The sequence below is a fragment of the Oryx dammah genome, unplaced genomic scaffold (assembly GCF_014754425.2).
Source record: "Oryx dammah isolate SB20612 unplaced genomic scaffold, SCBI_Odam_1.1 HiC_scaffold_27, whole genome shotgun sequence".
NCBI lineage: Eukaryota > Metazoa > Chordata > Mammalia > Artiodactyla > Bovidae > Oryx > Oryx dammah.
This window is the reverse complement of record NW_024070211.1, coordinates 117572366-117596364: the sequence shown is the minus strand read 5'-3', so window position 1 is coordinate 117596364 and position 23999 is coordinate 117572366. Positions and strand designations below refer to the sequence as shown.

Genomic DNA, 23999 nt, shown 5'->3' with positions numbered 1-23999 from the left:
TTGTGAAGTATTTAATGCAACTGAATTGTACACCTAAAAATGGTTAAATTGGTCAGTTTTATGTTAAGTATATTTTACCACAATGAAAAGAAAAAAAAAAAGGACTGCATAGTTCTGCTTTTAAATCTATATAAGAGTTTAGATTAATAATAATTTTCTTCAATGTACTAACTCAGTGGTAGAGATATCTTAGGTACAAACTTAAAATACATATTAGTTGCTAAGTTGCTTCAGTCGTGTCCAACTCTGTGTGACCCCATAGATGGCAGGCCACCAGGCTCCCCCGTCCCTGGGATTCTCCAGGCAAGAACACTGGAGTGGGTTGCCATTTCCTTCTCCAACTCGTGAAAGTGAAGTTGCTCAGTCGTGTCCGACTCTTAGCCAGCCCATGGACTGCAGCCTACTAGGCTCCTCTGTCCATGGGATTTTCCAGGCAAGAGGACTGGAGTGGGGTGCCATTGCCTTCTCCACATATTAGTTGAACTATTATTAATCACTTGGGTGATAATCTCAAAACCAAAATGATTTGACATGTATAGATCATTGATAAACACATGTCCTAACTGTTTGATCTTTGTCTACTTCTTTAATTTCTTTCCTAGTCTATAAAATCAGAATATTTAATAACTCTACTTATTAAAACTATTATGAGGATTAACTATATGCAAAACTTTTAGCAGAGTGCTTGGTACATAACAAGAAATATTTGGATTTTTATTATGTTTAATAACATGAGAATATACTGTGTTCTTTCATATGGTTTAATTTTAATATTATATAACATGTGTTGTCACTGATACGGTTTGGGCATTATTCTTTTAAACTGTTATGATTTTTATGTGATACTTTTATTAGTTCAGAAAAAGACAAGAACTGCCATTGAGATAATTAAGTATGTGTAAAAGTACAGCTTTTCTCACATCCCCAGGTCTGACACTAAAGAACTGGTTCTACAATTTATACTGCCCCATATTAATTGAATTAAACTCTTAAGTGTGGGAACTGTCTTGGTTTTGCCTTAGTTCATTATCTAATTAAGGGAAATCTTCAAAGAATTCGTATATTTGTAGTACATAGATCCTTTCTTTTTCTGGAGTCTTCCCCGGATTTATTTGCCCAGCTTAATAAAGAAAGGCTTTTGGTAACTCCTGGGTTATTTCTCTTTAGCCTACATTGATTCCTTGTTGACAAAAAAAGGTATTTCTTTGATTCACAAAACCAGCATACACATTAACATACAAAATATTTTACACAGCTAGGTAAGCGTAAAACTCTTCCTCACAAGGTAAGAGTAAGCCTTCCAGAAATGGGAGAAGAATTACTTGCTGAAGGTGATTTTTTAATCCTAGAAACATTGGCAATTTAGCTTGGTCACAACATTCAGAATATGTCTTGCTGGAAATATCCAGATATTCTCAGTAAAAGTCACATTAAAAAATCCAATTTTTCTTCATGCATTCATATTTATAATAAAGAGCATGATTCAGCCCATATGGTTTACTACTAAGCATGAAATAAGTCTGAAAATTGTTTAAATGCTGGGTCTTATTCTTATTTCAGAAGCCAAAGCACCAAAAGAGGAGGCTGCCAAGCCAAAAGGTCCCATCAAAGGTAAGATTCATTTCCCTGTACCTGAGTTGTAAACCTTTCACTCTTTGGAAACTTTACTTTCAAGGGCAGTTTTCTGTTCAAGGGGGAAGATTTCAAAATTTATATCAATCTTTATGATTTCTAATTGATTCTGCAAAAACTAGTATGTCTTTTGATATCACAATGAATACACCTCTAATATTACTCAACTGGATATTAAATATGTAACATATACACTTTAGGAAAATGAACCCTACAGGTTCCAAGCTTCATTCTCCATATACATGATATTTATACATGATAGATGAAATAATGAGACATTAATCTGGACATTATACATTTGGCTTTCAAACTTGAGAAAATGCAGAGTGTTTATTATCCGTGGATTCCTTTTGCCACCTCATTTTCTTTCTGAAGGAAAGCAGGATAAATTCAATTGACCTTTTAGTTGCCTCATCTTTAATTTCCCCCTCTTGTCTCGTGGTCACACTATCACTGGTTTTACCCAGCAGACAGCCAGGTGTGCACTTTCTGACCCTTATGGAAATGCCAATTCAACTTTTAATTTTATTTTGAATTAGGTGTAGCCAAAAAGACTCCTTCACCAATAGAAGCTGAAAGGAAAAAGTTAAGACCAGGAAGTGGTGGAGAGAAGCCGCCTGACGAAGCCCCGTTCACCTACCAGCTGAAGGCTGTGCCATTGAAGTTTGTGAAAGAAATCAAAGACATTGTCTTGACTGAAGCAGAGTCAGTTGGCTCTTCTGCAATCTTTGAGTGTTTAGTTTCCCCATCCACTGCAGTTACAAGCTGGATGAAAGATGGTAGCAATATCCGTGAGAGCCCAAAGTACAGATTCATCGCTGATGGCAAAGACAGAAAGCTGCATATCATTGATGTTCAACTTTCTGATGCTGGCGAATATACCTGTGTTCTACGTCTGGGAAATAAGGAGAAGACCTCCACGGCTAAACTGATTGTTGAAGGTAATTTCCAGTCTTCTGAATATGGCCCCCATGGAGTGTTCACACAGTAAACCTCCATAGCAATTTTTATTGTCCCTTAAACAAAATTTATTCCCAAGTTTTATCTCATTGAAAATATTGTATGTATTGAAAAGTCTCTGCCACTTTTTAATATCGCGATTCTCCATAGAACTTCCTGTGCGTTTTGTAAAAACGCTTGAAGAGGAAGTCACAGTGGTCAAAGGACAGCCACTGTACTTAAGCTGTGAGTTAAACAAAGAGCGTGACGTGGTCTGGAGGAAGGATGGCAAGATTGTCGTGGAGAAACCCGGCAAAATTGTGCCCGGCGTCATTGGCTTGTTGCGGGCGCTGACCATCAATGATGCGGATGACTCCGATGCTGGGACGTACACAGTGACTGTGGAAAATGCCAACAACCTGGAGTGCTCATCCTGCGTGAAAGTAGTAGGTCAGTGCTTCACTGGGAAGTTAATCCTACTTACTATTCTGAAAAGAGGAGAGAGATCTTCCGTTTCCAGTATCAGAATATCAACAGTCAGATACCTTACCTATCAGGGAGAATATCAAATCATAGCAGACTAATTATGTCCAGTTTTGAGAATTTTTTGCTCTTTCTGAAATTTACTAAGGAAGTTTTTGTATTGCTTATTCAGATCCTAATTATCTTTTCTGACCTATGTTATCATGCAGAAGTCATTAGAGACTGGCTGGTGAAGCCCATACGAGATCAGCATGTGAAGCCCAAAGGGACGGCTGTTTTCACCTGCGTTATAGCAAAGGATACTCCAAACATTAAGTGGTACAAAGGATATGATGAAATCCCCTGGGAACCAACTGATAAGACTGAGATAGTAAGAGAAGGGAATCATATACACCTCAAAGTGAAGAATGCTATGCCGGAAGATATTGATGAATATGCAGTGGAAATTGAAGGGAAAAGATACCCTGCAAAGCTGACCCTTGGAGGTATAAAAATCTTACCATTTATTCTTAAGTTTTGCATGTGCCTAAGACAAAATAATATACACCGGTACACTCACAAAAGTGTCATTGTTTAACGCCTGATGGTTTTTCATCCTTTACCAATACAGACCGTGAAGTTGAATTGCTTAAGCCAATAGAGGATGTTACCATTTATGAGAAAGAAAGTGCAAGCTTTGATGCAGAAATCTCGGAAGCAGATATTCCTGGACAATGGAAACTGAAGGGAGAACTTCTAAGACCCTCACCTGTGAGTAATTTCTTCTTTTAAGTTGTTAATCATATACACAAATGAACCTGTCTACAAAACAGAAACAGACTCGCAGACATAGAGAAGAGACGAGTGGTTGTCAAGGGAGAGAGGGGTGTGGGAGTTTAGGGTTAGCAGACACAACTATTATGTATAAAATGAGTAAACCACAGACCCTACTATATAGCACAGGGAACTATATTCAACATCCTGTGATAAACACTACATTGTAAGTCAACTATACATCAATAAAAAATAAAATAAGTTGTTAGTCATATTCTATATGACCACATTCTATAACTGATTCTGACACTCAGATTTGGTTCAGTAAAGATGGAATTATTTCTGGCTTCTAAAGTCTCAAAGAGGAGAAGAAATTTGATGCACTATTTGTAGACAGCTCAGCAATTAAAAAAAATTTTTATACAATATTCTTTATTTTTATGAGTAGTATTACAGTTATTTTATGGCTCTATAGACACCTGTATCTGAAACAATCTATCTCCTTCAAATGCTAACTAAACCTATCCTTTTTCAGACATGTGAGATCAAGGCAGAAGGTGGAAAACGCTTCTTGACTTTGCATAAAGTCAAACTGGACCAAGCTGGTGAAGTTCTTTACCAGGCACTGAATGCAGTTACGACTGCCATTCTGACAGTGAAAGGTATGGGCCTTTAGAACTCATAGAGTGGGCTCAACTTCATCTGACAGCCCCCTGCATGCTGAGAAGCCTCATTCTTAATGTTTGCTTTCCAGAAATCGAACTTGACTTTGCTGTGCCCCTGAAGGATGTCACAGTCCCAGAAAAGCGACAGGCTCGATTTGAATGTGTCCTCACTCGAGAAGCAAATGTTATATGGTCTAAAGGACCTGATATAATCAAGTCATCTGACAAGTTTGATATCATTACTGATGGAAAGAAACACATTCTTGTCATCAATAATTCTCAATTTGATGACGAAGGAGTCTATACTGCTGAAGTGGAGGGCAAGAAGACCTCAGCACGACTATTTGTTACAGGTAAGAGCTGGTGAGCTCTGACTCTAACATCCTGTAGTTAGGCACATGAATCTGACTTTACATATGGATCATCAGGAAAAAAAGGAACATCAAGTATTAATAGCTGTAAGTGACCATCAGCCCCACAACTTTATTTTCACATTGCCATCAAAACAACACCCTTAATTTTTTTTTTAATGGAGGATAGATCCTTTTGAAAAGGTGACTCAATAAATGCCATGTGAAAGATTCTCTTTGCCAGGCAGAGTGGAATATTTCTGAAGGTAAATTGTATTTCTGAGCATATTACCTTGTATTGCAGGCATAAGACTGAAATTCATATCACCTCTTCAAGATCAGACAGTGAAAGAAGGTGAAACAGCGACTTTTGTCTGTGAACTTTCTCATGAAAAAATGCACGTGGTCTGGTTCAAAAATGATGCTAAGCTCCACACGAGCAGGACTGTACTCATCTCCGCAGAGGGCAAGACTCACAAGCTGGAAATGAGAGAAGTGACAATGGATGATATTTCCCAGATCAAAGCCCAGGTTAAGGACCTCAGCTCCACAGCAAACCTGAAGGTCTTAGGTAAATGTGACCAGCTATAACCAGAGAGCTGACTTTTGGATGGTGGGAGTGGGTAACAGTTAAAACATTTTGCAATGTGTAGCTCTTTAATTTCACTTTGACGTTCTCTGATTACCTGCCAAATGTCCCTTATAGAGGCCGATCCCTACTTCACTGTGAAATTGCATGACAAGACAGGAGTCGAGAAGGACGAGATTGTTCTCAGGTGTGAAGTGAGCAAAGATGTGCCAGTGAAATGGTTCAAAGATGGGGAAGAGCTTCTACCTTCACCAAAACACTCCATCAAGGCAGATGGCCTGCACCGCACCTTAAAAATCAAAAAGGCAGATCTGAAAGACAAAGGCGAATATGTGTGTGACTGCGGCACAGACACGACAAAAGCAAATGTCACTGTTGAGGGTGAGTCACACAGAATTTCTAAAGGTGCCCCATCTGAATCTGCGATTGCTTTGTCCAGTCATTCTTACAAAACTCTGTATAAATTTCAGCCCGACTGATAAAAGTGGAGAAGCCTCTGTATGGAGTAGAAGTGTTTGTGGGTGAAACAGCTCGCTTTGAAATTGAACTTTCTGAACCAGATGTCCATGGCCAGTGGAAGCTAAAAGGAGAGCCTTTAACTGCGTCCCCTGTAAGTTGCAGTGATTTGATCCTGTAGTGGGGTGCTTGCTTGCTCAGTGGTGAAAGATGGTACATTTCTGATACAAAATCTCTTATTTGTAGGAATAACCAGTTATGAAAATGATGTGTTTCTTTCTCTTTCCTCCTCACCTCACTCCAAACAGGACTGTGAGATCATTGAAGATGGGAAGAAGCATATTCTGGTCCTTTATAACTGCCAGCTGGATATGACAGGCAAGGTCTCCTTCCAAGCTGCCAATGCTAAATCCGCAGCCAATCTGAAAGTGAAAGGTACGTTCTGCTTGCCAGCCACCCTTTTGTATTTTCTTTGCAAGGCTTCCTTTTGAGACCCAGAACTGATGACTGGAAACATATTCTGGCTTCATCCACACCCTTTTCTTTTTTTCAGAATTGCCACTCATCTTCATCACACCTCTCAGTGACATTAAAGTCTTTGAGAAAGACGAAGCTAAGTTTGAATGTGAAGTATCCAGGGAGCCCAAAACATACCGTTGGCTGAAAGGAACCCAGGAAATCACAGGTGATGACAAAATTGAGCTTATCAAGGATGGTACTAAGCATTCACTGGTGATCAAATCTGCCGCTTTTGAAGATGAAGCCAAATACATATTTGAAGCTGAAGATAAGCATACAAGTGGCAAACTGATCATTGAAGGTAAGCATTCTTATCAGATAGGCTACCTTTAAATGCTTTTATTTTTATTTTTCCTTTTATGTATCCTCCTTTAAGGATTGGTATTAGTAAGTTGCTGCTGTTGTTTTTTCCTGATAGGAATCCGACTTAAATTCCTCACCCCACTCAAGGATGTAACAGCCAAAGAGAGGGAAAGTGCTGTGTTTACTGTGGAGCTGTCCCATGACAACATCCGCGTTCGCTGGTTCAAGAATGACCAGCGCCTGCACACCAGCAAGTGGGTCTCAATGGATGATGAAGGGAAGACCCATTCCATCACATTCAGAAACCTCTCTATTGACGATACCTCTCAAATTAAAGTGGAAGCTATGGGGTTAAGTTCAGAAGCCAAACTCACTGTGATTGGTAGGTGCTTTTTTTTTTAATTTTATTTTATTGCATTCAATTCATCAGAAATTTATATAGTATCTACTATGTAAAATCTTTCAAGTGTTATATTGCATGAAAGCAATGCCTGCCCTTAAGAAATGACCACATACATTATTAGGGTTGAGTCTGAAATATTTTTACCAAAAAATATGAGGATTTTAAAGGAATAGAGACTCAGGCTCACAAAATAGCCAGTTTACATCAGAATTAAAAATTAATTATGGAGCCTTGTCATATTTAAAATTAGGAATATAAATACTTCCTCTCTCTTCACTTTATCAAAATTATTTCAGAAAAATGTTTCTCAAGTCCCTAAGAAACACAGAACTTACATTAATAAAGCCCATTGTTTTTCCTGGGCTGCTAGTATCAGGTAGATTATATACAAAGTCTAACATGTATAGTGACCATTAAAGGCGAACTATTAATTGATAGAAGAAAAGCTAATAATGTGAACTGGAAAGCTTACAGGTAAACTAGTCATAAGAGATTTGCTAAGAAATTTAAAATTTAGCTGAATGATGGAGAAACACATAATTATTTGAAGCTAAATTTCATTGTGTCTTTCATACTACTGTTAATGAAATACTTCAAACTATAATATAAATAGATTAGATCTTGATAAATCCCAGGCATCAATTCCTTTTAGAGAACTTTTGAACATACATGTTAAATGAGTGGAAGCATGGTACACTTTCTAAATACACCCAGACTTCTGTGAGCTGCCCCTTAAACTTTCCAAGAGATTTTTATCTCCTTAGGTGGTTAATGAATTTTTTTCACTTATACTTTACTTGCAGAGGGCGATCCATACTTTACAGGAAAGCTTCAAGATTACACTGGCGTAGAGAAAGATGAAGTGATTCTACAGTGTGAAATTAGCAAAGCAGATGCACCCGTGAAATGGTTTAAGGATGGACAGGAAATAAAGCCATCTAAAAATGCTGTTATTAAGGCAGATGGCAAGAAGCGCATGCTAATCCTAAAGAAAGCCTTGAAATCCGATATTGGACAGTACACCTGTGACTGTGGGACAGATAAGACCTCAGGAAAGCTTGACATTGAGGGTAAGGAAATTTCCACAAGCTTTACTCTTGAAGCTGTTGCAGTTATTTCTGCCAGAGGCTAATGACACATGCTGACCCTGCACATTTCTAGATCGGGAAATTAAACTGGTGCGGCCCCTGTACAGTGTGGAGGTGATGGAGACTGAGACGGCTCGCTTTGAAACTGAAATCTCGGAAGAAGATATCCACGCCAACTGGAAACTCAAGGGAGAGGCCCTGCTCCAAACACCTGTAAGGCTATTTCTGAACTTGTCAATGCCCAGAGGAGCTGTGTGAAATAGGAAAAGGACAGGAGAACAGTCAGAGTGCACACAAGGCATTTAAAACATGACCTGTGGTGGATTCATGTCAATCTATGCCAAAACCGATACAGAATTGTAAAGTAAAAATTAAAAATAAATAAATAAATAAATTTAAAAAAAAACCATGAGATCAAGTTCATCAGAACTCAAGCCAATGAGAGCTGTTAGGGTCTATGAATGGGCTCAGATGGGCACACTTGCATTATTTTTGATCCAGCATTGGTACAAGGTTCTAGGTATTCTGTAAATGCTGCTGGTTGGTTTAGAAGGAAGCAGCTAAAATAAATATTGCCATCATGAATAATATTTGTTAGCTTTCTTTCACAAAACTCAAAATTATATAGTCACCTCAAGAGTTTTCCTCATAAATTCCTTTAATTAAGGAATTTTATCCTCAGAACAAAATACCAAAGATGACTTCCTATGGAATCTTTCCTCTCTTTTGACACAGGAATGTGAGATCAAGGAAGAAGGCAAAACACACTTCCTTATTTTGCACAACTGCCGCCTGGACCAGACTGGGGGGGTGGATTTCCAAGCTGCCAATGTTAAATCTAGCGCCCACCTCCGAGTAAAACGTAAGTATTACGCTTTATGCTGAAAGTGAATGGTATACTCCTACAGCAACTGGATGTGAGTGAAATTAGATTTATTTACTTAATTAGAAAACATTATTAAAGTATAGAAACTAGCTTTCTGGTATTTACTTCTTTGTCATCCTCATATACCTGTGGTTCAAATTCTAAAGTTTGGAAATTTCATCAACCATTCTGTTTGAACCAAAGAAAATTAGGTCTCACACTCCCCCACTCCCTAATTCTTTCAAAGTAGAATATTCATAGAAAAAGAGTCTAACTCAGAACTCTTAAAGACCCTTAAAGAAAATTTTCCAGTGGCTGTACAACTTTCACACACAAAAAAGAAAAACTCTGCTGTGTGGGCATTTCAGATTCAAGAAGGGAGGTGGGAAGCATCAGGCTAACAGTTTTGGAAGGTGCAGAAGTGTTTATGGATTGGACAGGCTGTGTGGTTGAGGGGCCCTTGTCCTCTCCCAATCAGAGTCTTAGTTATTTTGGAAGTCACATACCTTATGTAGCAAGAGGAACTCGATGCCTGGCAGAACAACAGATGCAGCACAAACTTCTCGCTGACCTTGCAAATCAGAACGAAAGGGCCCCTACAGATAGATACCCGCCCCCTGGCCACCTGCTCTCCCCTTCTCGGCACCAAGGGGCGGTGTTCACATGGGAGTGAGAACAGCGGGCAGCCCTGTGGCTCTTTCCTCCTCGAGGAAAGCAACCATGACGATCAATAACTAAATGTGTATTTATCCTTTTGGAATTACAAAATGAGTCACCGGAAGCTGTTTCCTTCCCCTCGCACAGCCCGCGTCATTGGTCTCCTGAGGCCTCTGAAGGATGTCACGGTGACTGCAGGGGAGACCGCCACTTTCGACTGCGAGCTGTCCTACGAGGACATCCCAGTGGAATGGTACCTCAGAGGGAAGAAACTGGAGCCCAGTGACAAGGTCAGAGGCAGATGGGTGGTGGCCTTGCCTGCACTTCTTTCTCCCTCAGTTCTTTCATCTTCACAAGCATGCTCCTTTTGCTTTCTTACTGTTCCCTTGTCTCCCCTTCCCTTTCTTTTCCCTACTCAAGCGTGATTTCTGTTGATGTTGTAAAGCAGGTTCTTCTCATTTTTGTGGGGTTTCACCTGATGATATTTCTATTGAAATGGAAATTAAAATTTTAAGTACGATCAAGTTTTAGGTCTTTGCAGAAAAGGCAAACATTAATTAATGATCAGTGATAGTTTAATTCATTGAAGACAGGAGGGATCAAAAAGGCTTTCTGATTTGCTGTGCGGTACAAGGGTACAGATTCGGTTTCATGGAGAATTCTCTCCATGCTATTTTGTGTTCTGCATATAAGGGGATTAAGAGGAGAGGATGGAAATTCCATTTCAGGCAGTTGATCAAGTAGTTGAGATAACTTCTGGGTGTATCTGCTCTTCAAGCATTTCTCCAAAGCTATTTTTAACCCTCAAGTGCTTTGAGCTGTGCAAATTCTGGAATGCAAATGGACTATTTAAAATGCAGCCGATGGTAGTGGCAGGAAAGAAGGGCTCCATGATTATCCACATGTATGAACAAATATACTTTAAGAAGTTTTAGGAAGTAACTAGCTTGTGGTGGGTATTGAGTAACTAGCTCAATACCCAAATTGAACTATGTATTTTGCTTCCTAAGACAACATGTGTTTAAATTATCTTGATAACTCACCATTAATTTTGAATTCTTGAAATAAAATATATAGAAAACATCCAACATGTGTTAGAAATAAGCACAGGTCATTATGTCCTTTTTTTTTTCTTCAGTATTTTTAGATATTTGATATTTACAGTATCAAATGTGGCATCAAGTCTTCAATATAAATCAAACTGTTAAGAATTATAGGAATATAATTAAAAAGGGATTTGGTTTAATTAAGAGCCACAAAGTTGATTAAAATATTAGAAGGAAAATGCCTTTGAACAACTATTCTTGAACAAAAGTAGTAGTATTTTAATAAAGGAATTAAAGGGTAATCAGTTAACTTTCATCTGGGAGATAAAATCTGCCTGCTATACAGACAGTAATGACGAGCTGATCTCCTTTGTTACCAAGGATAGAAAACAGTCATACATTTCATTTGTAGCAAGAGAATTAAGTTAAATGAGGAAACTGTCCTCACTGTGAGGTCTTCTGCGTATACTGAACTGGGTGATGGAGGCATCTCCACCTTCACGTTTGCTTTTTCAAAATACATATTTGTCCAGTTAAGTGTGGTTTAATTGTTTCATGTCTAAAGGCAGAGCACCGGTTGATTTTTCAAGACCCTTTCATGATTTGAATAAGGGAACACTGAAAGTATTAGTCGCTTCAGCTGTGTCTGACTCTTTGAAACCCCATGAACTGTAGTCAGCCAGGCTCCCCTGTCCATAGAATAGTCCAGGCAAGAATACCGGACTGAGTAGCCATTCCCTTCTCCAGGGGATCTTCCTGACTCAGAGATTAAAACCTGGTCTCCTGCACTGCAGGCGGATTCTCTACTGTCTGAGCCACAAGGGAAGTCCCAAAGGAACATTGCTTAAGAACACATGATATTACTCTTTTCCTACTAAATATCTTTAGCTCAAATTAAGAGCTTTTAATTAAAAGATTAGTCTTATTAGTTCTAATGTAAAAACTAGACCATTTTATTTTGGAAAAATTTTTGGAGTATAGTTGATTTACAATGTTGTGTTAGTTTCAGGTGTACAGCAATATTTCCTGAGAACCACAGAGCCTAGTTCTTGGTAATAGAATATTCTAGAGTAACCTCAGTGAAATTTCAATGATAAAACCATGTGTCAACAAATAAGATATATCTGTTGGTAGATTAGAATGGGAGATACTTTTTAAAATAGCCCTAAATCAAAGTTGAAATTTTAAATGCACAATTTATATTGAAACATCATCACAGAAACAATCTTTCTCCCATTCAAGCACCATGTCCTTGAATACGTAGCTGTGTTCCTAGAACATATCTTAATTACTTTCTCCTATTTATTTTCCCTTATTTTGTTTTGGCTTTCCCAATTATTAAGGTAGTTATTTTAATAGCCCAGCTCTTCATTAAGGAAAAACCTTCATATGAAACTTTATTCCTAACTCTCTTCTTTACACCACCATAATAAACAGTTATACTGGTAAAAAATTTTACATTATTCTTAACTGTAAGTGAACTCTTAAGCAAAATCAATCTCTATGACAGGGCACAATGTCTTGAGGAATTTGGGATGGGTGAACTAGAAGAACCTCCAGTTGTCTTATAATTTACTGTGAGGATAGCTCTGTCTGTAGCCTGATTATCCGTTGGCACAAGCCAATTATGCAACCTAATTGCAGCCCATATCAAGCCAGTGTATTTTTTTGATGATTCATTTTCCTACAGGTGATACCCCTTCAAACCACCTAAGATTGCATTTACAACACTAACATAAATCAAAATACTAATGGTGGTAGCAGCCTTTGTCTTCATACTCCAAGATCGCAGCCGCCTCCTGCTTTCACTCATTCTGAAGTCTCTTTATCCGTTTGTGCTTTGTGAACAATCATAGCTCTGCTTTTCCCAGTCATAAGATGCAAATACATGACTTTCATGTGTGAAATGAAGAGCCAACATCTTCATTTGTGTTTTCTAACAGAATTAAGAGACTGTACAAATTATTTTAATCACATGTTTAACTGGTTTGCAAAATAATTGCTAAATAAATGGGAAGAATTCTAGTTCATTGCAAGACAAACATCTTGCATTTAGAACATAAGGTTTACTTTCAGCTAACTATATGTGATCATTTTTTTCTCCCTTCCTTTCATGATTTAGCTATTATAAGTTCTTCCTTTATATATGTAAGTTCAAACTCAGTAGTAAAATGGAGTCAAATATATATGTATACATATAAATACTCATACACATATAAATTCACCAAGGCGTTTCAACATAGAAGTCCTTCCTGTAATTATATAAAGGTAACTGCAAACTATAAAAGCCTAAAATTTCCTCAAGATTCCAAACTATTGGTTTAAATTATTTTCAAATACATATATGTGGTACAGATTATTATAAAACATTTTGGAAAGCACTATTTCAAACTCTTTACCTGAATGAACTAAATGTACCTACATATATATGTGTGTGTGTGTATAGAAAGAGAGGAATGTTGTTTCATATATTCTTTTTTTCTTCCAGTTTTATTGATATATAATTGACATACAGCACTGTATAAGTTTAAAGTGTACAGCATAATAATTTGGCTTATGTGTATCATGAAATGATTACCACAATGTTTTGTGAGCACCCATTATCTCATATTAAAGATAAAGCAAAAAATTTTGTCCTGTGGTTAAGAACTCTTTGGATTTACCTTCTTAACAACCTTCATATATAACATACAGCGGTGTTAATTATATCTGTTATGTTGTAGTAGTACATTACATCCCTAGTACTTATTTATCTTTAACAAGAATTTTCTACCTTTTGATCAGTTCATCCAATTAGCCTCTCCCCACCACCCCACCCAGGTAAACAAAGATCTGATCTCTTCTTCTATGAGTTTGTTGGTTTTTTTTGTTTTTGTTTTTGAACTATAATTGACCTATAACACTATATTAGTTCCTGATACATAACATAGTGATTCTTATTTCTGTAGATTTGAAAATGATCACTGTGATAAATCTAGTTACCATTCATATATCCTTAAACTGAACTTTTTTTTCTTTTTCTGAAAAACTAGGTGGTTCCGCGTTCAGAAGGAAGAGTTCACACACTTACTTTGAGGGATGTAAAGTTAGAAGATGCTGGAGAAGTCCAACTAGTAGCAAAAGATTTCAAAACGCAAGCCAAACTCTTTGTGAAAGGTACTGATCACACAGCTTATTTTTGTAAAACATGTATAATACAGAGTTTCATAAATAATGCCAACTCTTAACTATCTGTATATGGTGGGTACCACCTGGTGGTCAGACAGTAAAGTGTCTGCCTGCAATGTGGGAGACCTGGGTTCGATCCCGAGGAGGAAATGGCAACCCACTCCAGTACTCTTGCCTGGAAAATTCCATGGACGGAGGAGCCTGGGAGACTACATACAATCCACGGGGTCGCAGAGTCAGACATGACTGAGTGACTTCATTTCACTTTACTCCACAGATCTCTCAGATCCACCGAATATCAGAAAGGCTAATTTTACTTTTTGGTCTAACAAAATTAGACCAAAATTTAACTTAAAAAAAAAAAAAAGCCAACTTTGGCTAGAATAGGTCTCACTTCATTTTTCCCTCCCACTGTTTTTATTGTGTTCAGTAAACAGTTGGAGGAAATCTCATTATCAATGGGTACCTATCATTCTCTTAACCAAGAGTTGGCTATTATTTCCTTGTTGTTTTATATTCTTTGCTTTTCCTCTGTATATAAAAATAATGATGAAACATCATTATTAGAGGAAAACATCCAGGTGGAATCCAAACTTACAAAGGAAACTTAAAAACAGAAAAGCCCTTGAAATACAAGAGGAGAATTGAGGAGGTGCTGAAACTCTTGCAGAAGTTTGGCTAATTAGTATGATTCTTTCAGAACCCCCAGTTGAATTCACTAAGCCTCTTGAGGACCAGACGGTCGAAGAGGAAGCCACAGCGGTATTGGAGTGTGAAGTATCCCGAGAAAATGCTAAGGTGAAATGGTTCAAAAACGGGACAGAAATTCTCAAAAGCAAGAAGTATGAGATTGTTGCCGATGGCAGAGTCAGAAAACTTATTATACACGGCTGTACCCCAGAGGATATTAAGACATACACTTGTGATGCTAAGGATTTTAAGACTTCTTGTAACCTGAATGTCGTGCGTAAGTATTCTTCTTACACAGGACTTTTCACTTGTAACTCTTTGATAACAACAACAAAACCACTTTTTGCATGCTCTTCTTGGCCTAACTGCATTTCTTGGAGACTTACATTATTGGTACTGACATAACATGATCTTTTATGTGTTTAAAAAAAGAACTGTCCTTCTCCTACATCTGGTCTGAGAAGGGCAGAGTGATCACTTTTTGCTATGCTTCTCACAGAGTAATGAGCGGATGTGCTCTTTGTCTATGTGGGGTAAGCCTACTGCAGGAATATCCCAATACAGATGAGGACAATTTAAACTTAAAAAGACAAGAAGGGAGTCAGAAAAAAAAAAAAGGGAAAGGAAATGAAAGCAAGTTCCTCTTGGAAGGAAAATGAATTCTCAGGTGTGAGAAACCACTAAAAAATGAGGATGAAACTTCAGTTTGAAAAGGAGCACCCCAGAGGTCTGCTGTAGTATGACAAAACCCATTCACATAAAGTGTCTCTGAAAAGAAGAATGGAAAAGAAGATGGAATGGAGCCTGGATTGAGCCCTATAAGTGAAGAGAGCACTAATGGTTTTTAGCCTTATTTCTTCCTCTGGTGGAAAACATAACATCTTTTTTCAAAATGCCACATGCTAGCTCATTTTTTTTCATTCATGCATTGGTCGAGCAATAACTTTTTTAGAGTGTCTTTATTTTTGTGCAGTATTTGCTATTTACTCACCTTAAGATATTCGGGCACCCCCACACACCCCTACCATGCCTAATCCATCAAGCTTACTTTCTGCACTCTGTAAACTAGGGTAGTACCTGCCCTAGCATGGAAAAGTTTTACTTTTAAAGAATCAAGCCCATTTTTAAATTCTTTTGTGGAATTAGAAAAGAATACATTTGCTATTTGGTTTAGTTGCTTCCCATCTGTTAACAGCTCATAATGGCTTTGATTGTGCTTCCGTGCATCTTAGTTGGTTTTATTCTTTCCACGTTGTGGTTGCTCTACTTTCACTTAAGACAGAATAGCTTCTTGGGTCACCTTCTTCTCTGTCCTCTACTTGTCTCCACTCCGAGAAGGCTCAGCTACAATGAGCATATCTTCAAGCCTATTAGCCATCACGTGTGTCCCAGAATCTCATTGATTAAGAAAGGTCATCTTGGGAAGGACTCACAAGGAGCCCTGAAAAAAGGAAGGACGTGTTGGCAGCTCTTCAATCCTATAAATCCACCAAGTTATTCTTGAGATAAATAAAACTATATATATATATATATATATATAAAAGAATCACCCCCTCCCATTCAAAGCTTGTTGCTTAGTTGCACTAATGAACTTTATGCCTTATATGGGACTTCTTTGAAGCTGACACACACCAAAAAAGCTGAACGTATATGATTTCAATTGCAGACTTTTGCCTCTTAGCTGTAGACAAGACTAGCCATAGCCCTTCAAGCTCTACTACCATTGAATTCTAATTTCTCAAAGATTATTCTGCCTGCCTTAAATAAGATAATGATTCTTTGCTACTGGTATTTCCTTTGACAATATCAACTTTCAACTCTGGAGAAGTATCAGTGAATATTTTTCCTTCCAGCTATCATTCAGAAGAACTAAGCTGGTTATAGACAGGAAGAATTAGTTGGGCATATAATATGCTAACATAATTTTATAAAAACTATAGAGATGTGTAAAATGCAAAGTATCACAACTGAATGGCAGCTCCAAGTGACTTCCAAATCAGTGGTAGCCTAATATGAAAAAGCCTGCAAAAGACTCACTTTTTCTTAATATGCACTATAGTAATGTCAGAATGAATTTCTAGAAACCTCATTTTGAATTCTGACCTTCTCTTACAGCTCCTCATGTGGAATTCTTAAGACCACTCACTGACCTTCGAGTTAAAGAAAAAGAAATGGCTCGGTTTGAGTGTGAAATTTCCCGAGAAAACGCCAAGGTCTGTGATTGTGCGGTTGCTAACTTGTGTACTCCAATGAATTTGTTTACTTTTGGTCAGCCAAAATGAGAAAAAAAAAGTGAACCAAACCTATCTCTAATCATTTTATTTTTAGATTAATGGTTTTCTCTAGTATGAAAGACATACTTGATTTAATTTTTCTCTTGTTAGTAGTATTCACTTGCTATTACTTGAAAAACACTGGATTTACAATCAGGAGATTTAGATATTATTAATTTGAACCATAGGAAAGAGATTTTTCTTAAGTTAAAAACAATCAAATATCAGCAATTTCTCAACTAAATACTCCTGGTAGCCATTAACTACCATAGGAGAGTCAACTTTGAGTCTCAGTTTATACATCTGGAAAACAAAGGAGTTTGTCTGCGTGAAATCCAAAGCCCTGACTCTACACTTATATGATCCCATTATTTTTAATACCTGATAGTAGTATCGCAGCTGTTCACTTAATAATTGAAGAAGTTTGTTCTTGTTTTTTGGGGTTTGGTTATATTTATCACTTTAGTTCTTCTTAATAATATAAAGTCTTACTGACTGCTTTTAGAAGAGCTTAGGATTATAGTTCCTCTCAAGAATATACATGTGAAGGAATAAGAAAACTGATAAAGGTATTTGTTTATCTTAAATAAAGGTTCACTGGTTTAAAGATGGTGCTGAAATTAAAAAGGGCAAAAAATATGACATCATATCTAAGGGAGCAGTCCGCATTCTTGTTATCAACAAATGTCTGCTGGATGATGAAGCAGAATATTCCTGTGAAGTAAGGACAGCAAGAACTTCTGGCATGCTGACAGTTCTGGGTAAGAGTGAAGTCTTTCTCTGCAGAAGTATATGTGTTGGGGAAAAAAAACAATCTCCAGTTTAATTCATTTTTTAAAAAATTCTTCTTGCAGAAGAAGAAGCTGTCTTTACAAAAAATCTTGCCAACATTGAGGTTAATGAAACAGACACTGTAAAACTGGTTTGTGAGGTCTCCAAGCCTGGAGCAGAAGTAACTTGGTACAAAGGAGATGAAGAGATCATTGAAACAGGAAGATATGAAATACTTACTGATGGACGAAAGAGAATCCTGATCATTCAGAATGCTCACCTAGAAGATGCTGGCAACTACAACTGCCGACTCCCAAGTTCTCGAACCGATGGCAAAGTCAGAGTTCATGGTATGAAAATTACAATGAATGCTATTTTAAGAAAATCATGCTTGTTGCATTTAAGGTACAAATGCTAGGTTTCAATATCTTGCAACTTTTTCTTTCCAGAACTTGCTGCTGAATTTATCTCAAAGCCTCAAAACCTTGAAATACTTGAAGGAGAAAAGGCTGAATTTGTCTGCTCTATATCAAAGGAAAGCTTTGAAGTCCAGTGGAAGAGAGATGATAAGACTCTTGAATCTGGAGATAAATATGATGTCATCGCTGATGGCAAAAAGAGGGTTCTAGTTGTGAAAGACGCCACATTACAAGATATGGGCACTTATGTGGTCATGGTTGGGGCTGCCAGAGCAGCAGCTCACTTGACTGTAATTGGTAAGTGTGTTTGTGCTTCTTGGATTGACTTACATTTGCATCTACCACTTTGGTCCTTCATACTATAAAGTCTTCCTGATTGCTTTCAGAAAAACTCAGGATCATAGTTCCTCTGAAGGACACCCGTGTGAAGGAGCAACAAGAAGCCGTCTTTAACTGTGAGGTCAACACCGAAGGTGCCAAAGCCAAATGGTTCAGAAATGACGAAGCCATATTTGATAGTTCGAAATACGTTGTTCTCCAAAAAGACCTGGTCTACACCCTCAGAATTAGAAACGCACGATTAGATGATCAAGCCAACTATAGTGTGTCTCTGACCAATCACAGAGGTGAAAATGTTAAGAGTGCAGCCAATCTAATAGTAGAAGGTAAATCACTTTATTTGACATTAGAGGTTTTAAAAATCAGTTTCTATTATGAGAACAACTAAAATCCACATCCTTCTTCTTTCCAACAGAGGAAGATCTTAGGATCATTGAACCTCTTAAAGATATTGAAACAATGGAGAAGAAATCTGTCACATTCTGGTGCAAGGTGAACCGGCTCAACGTAACACTGAAGTGGACCAAAAATGGAGAAGAAGTGGCTTTTGACAACCGTGTCTTATATAGAATTGACAAATATAAGCACTCTCTAATCATTAAAGATTGTGGCTTCCCAGATGAGGGTGAATACGTGGTCACTGCGGGACAAGATAAATCTGTTGCTGAGCTTCTCATCATAGAAGCCCCTACAGAGTTTGTGGAGCACCTTGAAGACCAGACAGTCACTGAGTTTGATGATGCCGTCTTCTCCTGCCAGCTCTCCAGAGAGAAAGCAAATGTAAAATGGTACAGAAATGGGAGAGAGATTAAAGAAGGCAAAAAGTATGTGAGAACATCTCAATCTCTACTTCTTAGCTATATATACATATACGTGTTTGGCAATTTAGTGGTCCTTATGGAAGCTAACCAATAATTCAATCTCTTCTTCTAGATACAAATTTGAAAAAGATGGCAGTATACATAGACTCATTATAAAAGACTGCAGGCTGGATGATGAATGTGAATATGCTTGTGGAGTAGAAGACAGGAAGTCTCGAGCTAGACTTTTTGTGGAAGGTACATATTACATGAAAGGACGATTTTTAATATTAGTACCAGTCTTCAAATGTTGTTAATCCCAATACAAACATGTTTGTATTTATTTCACATTTTCTTTTCAGAAATCCCTGTTGAGATCATCAGACCTCCCCAAGACATCCTTGAAGCCCCTGGTGCTGATGTTGTCTTTTTAGCTGAGCTCAACAAAGATAAGGTGGAAGTCCAGTGGCTCAAAAACAACATGATTATCGTCCAGGGTGACAAACACCAGATGATGAGTGAAGGAAAGATACACAGGCTACAGATTTGCGACATCAAGCCCCGTGACCAGGGTGAATACAGGTTTATTGCCAAAGACAAAGAAGCCAGAGCTAAGCTTGAACTGGCAGGTAAGTCCCTTTCTTTTATCTTCAGATACCCTTACAATACTACAGATACTGTGCTGGTTTCAGACTTCATAGTTAATGAGAAAATGTTTGTGAGACCCTTTTATTCCTATTAAGCCCTGTCCACATGTTAACTATTCTAATTCCTCTTACCACCAAGAGTCTTGCTCTTTACTTACCAAAATCCAGCACAGTTCCTGGCATGTGGCAGCTGTTCATTAACTCCTAGAATTAACCTATTGGCCTCTGAGTCTCCCCAGCAAACCCAGGCCTAGAGCCAGCCCTATTCTTTTCTACTTTCCAAGTCCCTGTGGGGCCCCTTAGGTCTGTTCTCATTCTGACCCAGGCTTCTAAGACATCCCTATAGGTTGACATTTTGAAAAAGCCATTAATACACCTCTTGTACATAAGAACAAGTTTGTCTGATTTATCTTGAACTAAGTATGAGGTGCCTACTCTATATAAAACAAAAAGCGTGTTTTATGCACTATATTTAGGGCTGTTATTATTGACAGCAAAGAATGGAGATTTTATGGTTTCATATCATCCTTAATCCTCTGTTCTTCAGAGCCTGATAATTTGTCAAGTAAGCTGTTGAGAACGCGAAGTCAGCTAGTGTTCTCTCCACTGTTAAGTTACTGTGATATGCTTCCAAGGTTATGTAACTAGTATTTGCTGACGAATCCATAGTAAAACAGCTAGGGCATCTCTGGACTACAGTAAAGCACTCAAAAACATTCACATATGATTCTTCTCACTAGCTGCACCTAAAATCAAGACGGCTGACCAAGACCTGGTGGTTGATGCTGGCCAGCCTCTGACGATGGTGGTGCCCTACTATGCCTACCCCAAAGCAGAAGCTGAGTGGTTTAAAGAAAATGAACCCCTCTCTTCAAAAACAGTTGATACCACAGCTGAACAAACTTCCTTCAGAATTTTAGAAGCCAAGAAAGGAGACAAAGGAAGGTATAAAATTGTGCTTCAGAACAAACATGGAAAAGCAGAAGGATTCATCAATTTAAAAGTTATTGGTAAGCCCTTGAGTCACTTGGACTTTACTGGCAAAGCACAACTAAAAATGTGATAATACACTAAAAAAAAAAAATTGTATATGTGAATTTCAGATGTTCCCGGGCCAGTACGTAACTTAGAAGTGACAGAGACATTTGATGGTGAAGTGAGCCTCGCTTGGGAAGAACCACTAAGTGATGGTGGAAGCAAAATCATAGGTTATGTTGTTGAAAGACGTGACATCAAGAGAAAGACGTGGGTTCTGGCCACTGACCGTGCAGACAGCTGTGAGTTTACTGTCACTGGACTACAGAAAGGAGGAGTTGAGTACCTGTTCCGAGTGAGTGCAAGGAACAGAGTTGGCACTGGTGAACCAGTGGAAACTGACAGTCCTGTAGAAGCAAGAAGTAAATATGGTAAGAAGGCTCTTTTAAGTCGATTGAAAAGTAGCTTATCTCTGCTTTTATCCCTGAGATAACTGGAAGCCCGTGTTTTCTTCTGTGATGACATGCAGATGTTCCAGGCCCTCCTCTGAATGTAACGATCACTGATGTGAACAGATTTGGTGTCTCACTGACATGGGAGCCACCAGAGTATGATGGAGGTGCTGAGATCACAAACTACGTCATTGAGTTAAGGGACAAGACTTCTATCAGATGGGAAACTGCCATGACAGTGAGAGCCGAAGACCTGTCTGCGACTGTCACTGATGTGGTGGAAGGACAAGAGTATAGCTTCCGGGTCAGGGCTCAAAACCGAATTGGAGTTGGAAAACCAAGTGCAGCCACACCTTTCATCAAAGTTGCTGATCCGATTGGTAAGTTCATCAAAAAGGGGGAAATAAGTACTCCACTAAATCAAGAAACTAAGCCTATCAATTAAAATAAATCAAAGTTAATGCAAAGAACATCAGAGACATTTGAACAAAATTGTAGAAATGCAGACTGTGCCTGCTTTGATCCAGTGACTATGGGGATGATCGAAATGATGACGACATTGTCTTAATAAATCTGTCACTGAATTAAATGGGGGCTTCCCAGTTGGCACTAGTAGTAAAAGAATTAAATGGCATGCTCCAATTCTTTCTTCCAATCCAGAGAGACCAAGTCCTCCTGTGAACCTAAATGCCTCCGATCAGACTCAGTCCTCAGTTCAGCTCACATGGGAACCTCCTCTGAAAGATGGAGGAGGCCCAATTTTGGGCTATATAATTGAACGATGTGAAGAAGGAAAAGACAATTGGATTCGTTGCAATAAGAAACTTGTCCCTGAACTGACTTACAAGGTAGGGCATGTGTATCTAAAATAAATAGTATATGACTGTGGACTTAAACGTATATATATATATTTTACAAATATTGATTCCTAATTTTAGGTTACTGGATTACAAAAAGGAAATAAGTATTTATATCGCGTATCTGCAGAAAATGAAGCTGGTGTTTCAGATCCATCTGAAATTCTTGGTCCTCTAACTGCTGATGATGCTGACGGTAAATGGATATTTCATTGTTAGATTTGGGAACAACACATAGCTTCTTTGGGGGTACTGGGATTTAAATATAGTATTGGAAAGTCATTAATTTTTCTCTTTGGTAGCTGAACCAACAATGGATTTAAGTGCATTTAAAGATGGTCTGGAAGTTATTGTGCCAAATCCCATCAAGATCCTGGTTCCAAGTACAGGCTATCCAAGGCCAACTGCTACCTGGTCTTTTGGAGATAAAGTACTAGAAGCAGGGGACCGGGTGAAAATGAAAACTCTGTCTGCCTATGCCGAGCTTGTCATTTCTCCGAGTGAACGTCCAGACAAGGGCGTTTATACACTGAAGTTAGAAAATCGTGCAAAGGCAATTTCTGGGGAGATTGATGTCAATGTAATTGGTAAGGAACTAACCTTTTATCATATAAGGTGATTTGACAGTACTAACAATTATTGGTTCAAGCTATTAATGATTCTGACTGAATTTTTTTTCAGCTCGCCCAAGTGCACCCAAAGAACTGAAATTTGGTGATATAACCAGGGACTCAGTACATTTGACTTGGGAACCACCAGAAGACGATGGAGGAAGTCCATTAACTGGATATGTTATTGAAAAGCGTGAAGTCAGCCGGAAAACATGGACCAAAGTGAGTTTTAAGCAGCAATGCACCAACTCCAGAAAAGAGAATAGGGGAAATCCTGAGATGCCTTGCAAAGTTAAATGTTTTTACCTTTACACTGCTGAAAAAGTACCTCAATCTTTTTAAAATGTATTGATGCTAATGCTTCCTGAGGTAGTTCAACCAAGATTTGGTATAATTGCCTCATTCTATGAGCTTTACCAGATCTTCAACTAGGTTTGTTAAGAAAAAAAATAAAGCAAAACCTACTTATTTACTTAGTACCAGCTTAGTATCCAGTATGTCCTTTTAAAAGGGCTATAAGCCATTCTAAGGACACTAAGTACTGGTCGTCTTACTTCTCACTCCACTAGATAACCTTAGTTGGCCTAATCTGCCATTTTCTCTCCCCAGTTTATACCATTACTTTCCTTTAACCTTGATTTATCATACTTCTACTTGCCAAGCTGGTAGAAAGAATCAACACCTTATTTGCTGACTTATTAATACATATAAATTATAAAACAATTACACCTTATATTAAGGGTCAAATATTATTTTGTATCTTTCTTTGCAACTTTTTCCTTAATATGAAATTAACACAAGAATCATCCTTAGCATTCAAAACTCTGCTCATGGAAAAACCTTTTGACTTGGGCAGAGAGTTTTGGAAAACAACTAATTAATTGTATTGCTTTGTCCCAGGTCACAGACTCTGTGACTGACCTAGAATTCACAGTTCCTGATCTTCTTCAAGGAAAAGAATATTTATTTAAAGTCTGTGCTCGTAACAAGTGTGGCCCCGGAGAACCTGCATATGTTGATGAACCTGTAAATATGTCAGCTCCTGCAAGTGAGTACATCCTTGATAATTTCTTACCTAACCTCTTGTTACCCTGTTTTTATTTTTATTTTTTACTGATTTATTTTTTGGCCACACTTGTGTGGCTTATGGGATTGAACCTAGCTTATAGCAGTAAAAATGTGGAGTCCTAACCCCTGGACCACCAGGGAATTCACACCTGTTTTTGCTTTAGACCTGGAGTTGAAGTTA

The 23999-nt window shown here is 38.1% G+C and overlaps 1 protein-coding gene across 3 annotated transcripts in view; it reads left to right on the top strand.

Annotated features, from left to right (window-relative positions):
- The window catches only part of TTN (titin), a 274747-nt gene that overhangs the window by 161279 nt on the left and 89469 nt on the right, over positions 1-23999 (top strand). For all 3 annotated transcript variants that reach the window (XM_040227721.1, XM_040227720.1, XM_040227719.1), the window contains 35 exons: positions 1561-1611; positions 2172-2573; positions 2743-3021; positions 3264-3539; positions 3665-3804; positions 4343-4469; positions 4562-4825; positions 5127-5393; positions 5529-5792; positions 5882-6021; positions 6176-6302; positions 6421-6687; positions 6805-7071; positions 7896-8162; positions 8254-8393; positions 8916-9042; positions 9850-9992; positions 13781-13904; positions 14617-14883; positions 16722-16819; positions 17472-17640; positions 17734-18000; positions 18100-18366; positions 18456-18734; positions 18824-19232; positions 19342-19466; positions 19571-19837; positions 20596-20865; positions 20959-21261; positions 21360-21662; positions 21943-22130; positions 22221-22335; positions 22442-22726; positions 22821-22972; positions 23651-23798. In XM_040227721.1, coding sequence (XP_040083655.1) covers positions 1561-1611; positions 2172-2573; positions 2743-3021; positions 3264-3539; positions 3665-3804; positions 4343-4469; positions 4562-4825; positions 5127-5393; positions 5529-5792; positions 5882-6021; positions 6176-6302; positions 6421-6687; positions 6805-7071; positions 7896-8162; positions 8254-8393; positions 8916-9042; positions 9850-9992; positions 13781-13904; positions 14617-14883; positions 16722-16819; positions 17472-17640; positions 17734-18000; positions 18100-18366; positions 18456-18734; positions 18824-19232; positions 19342-19466; positions 19571-19837; positions 20596-20865; positions 20959-21261; positions 21360-21662; positions 21943-22130; positions 22221-22335; positions 22442-22726; positions 22821-22972; positions 23651-23798 — 7584 coding nt within the window. The remainder of the gene's footprint in view (positions 1-1560; positions 1612-2171; positions 2574-2742; positions 3022-3263; positions 3540-3664; positions 3805-4342; positions 4470-4561; positions 4826-5126; positions 5394-5528; positions 5793-5881; positions 6022-6175; positions 6303-6420; positions 6688-6804; positions 7072-7895; positions 8163-8253; positions 8394-8915; positions 9043-9849; positions 9993-13780; positions 13905-14616; positions 14884-16721; positions 16820-17471; positions 17641-17733; positions 18001-18099; positions 18367-18455; positions 18735-18823; positions 19233-19341; positions 19467-19570; positions 19838-20595; positions 20866-20958; positions 21262-21359; positions 21663-21942; positions 22131-22220; positions 22336-22441; positions 22727-22820; positions 22973-23650; positions 23799-23999) is intronic.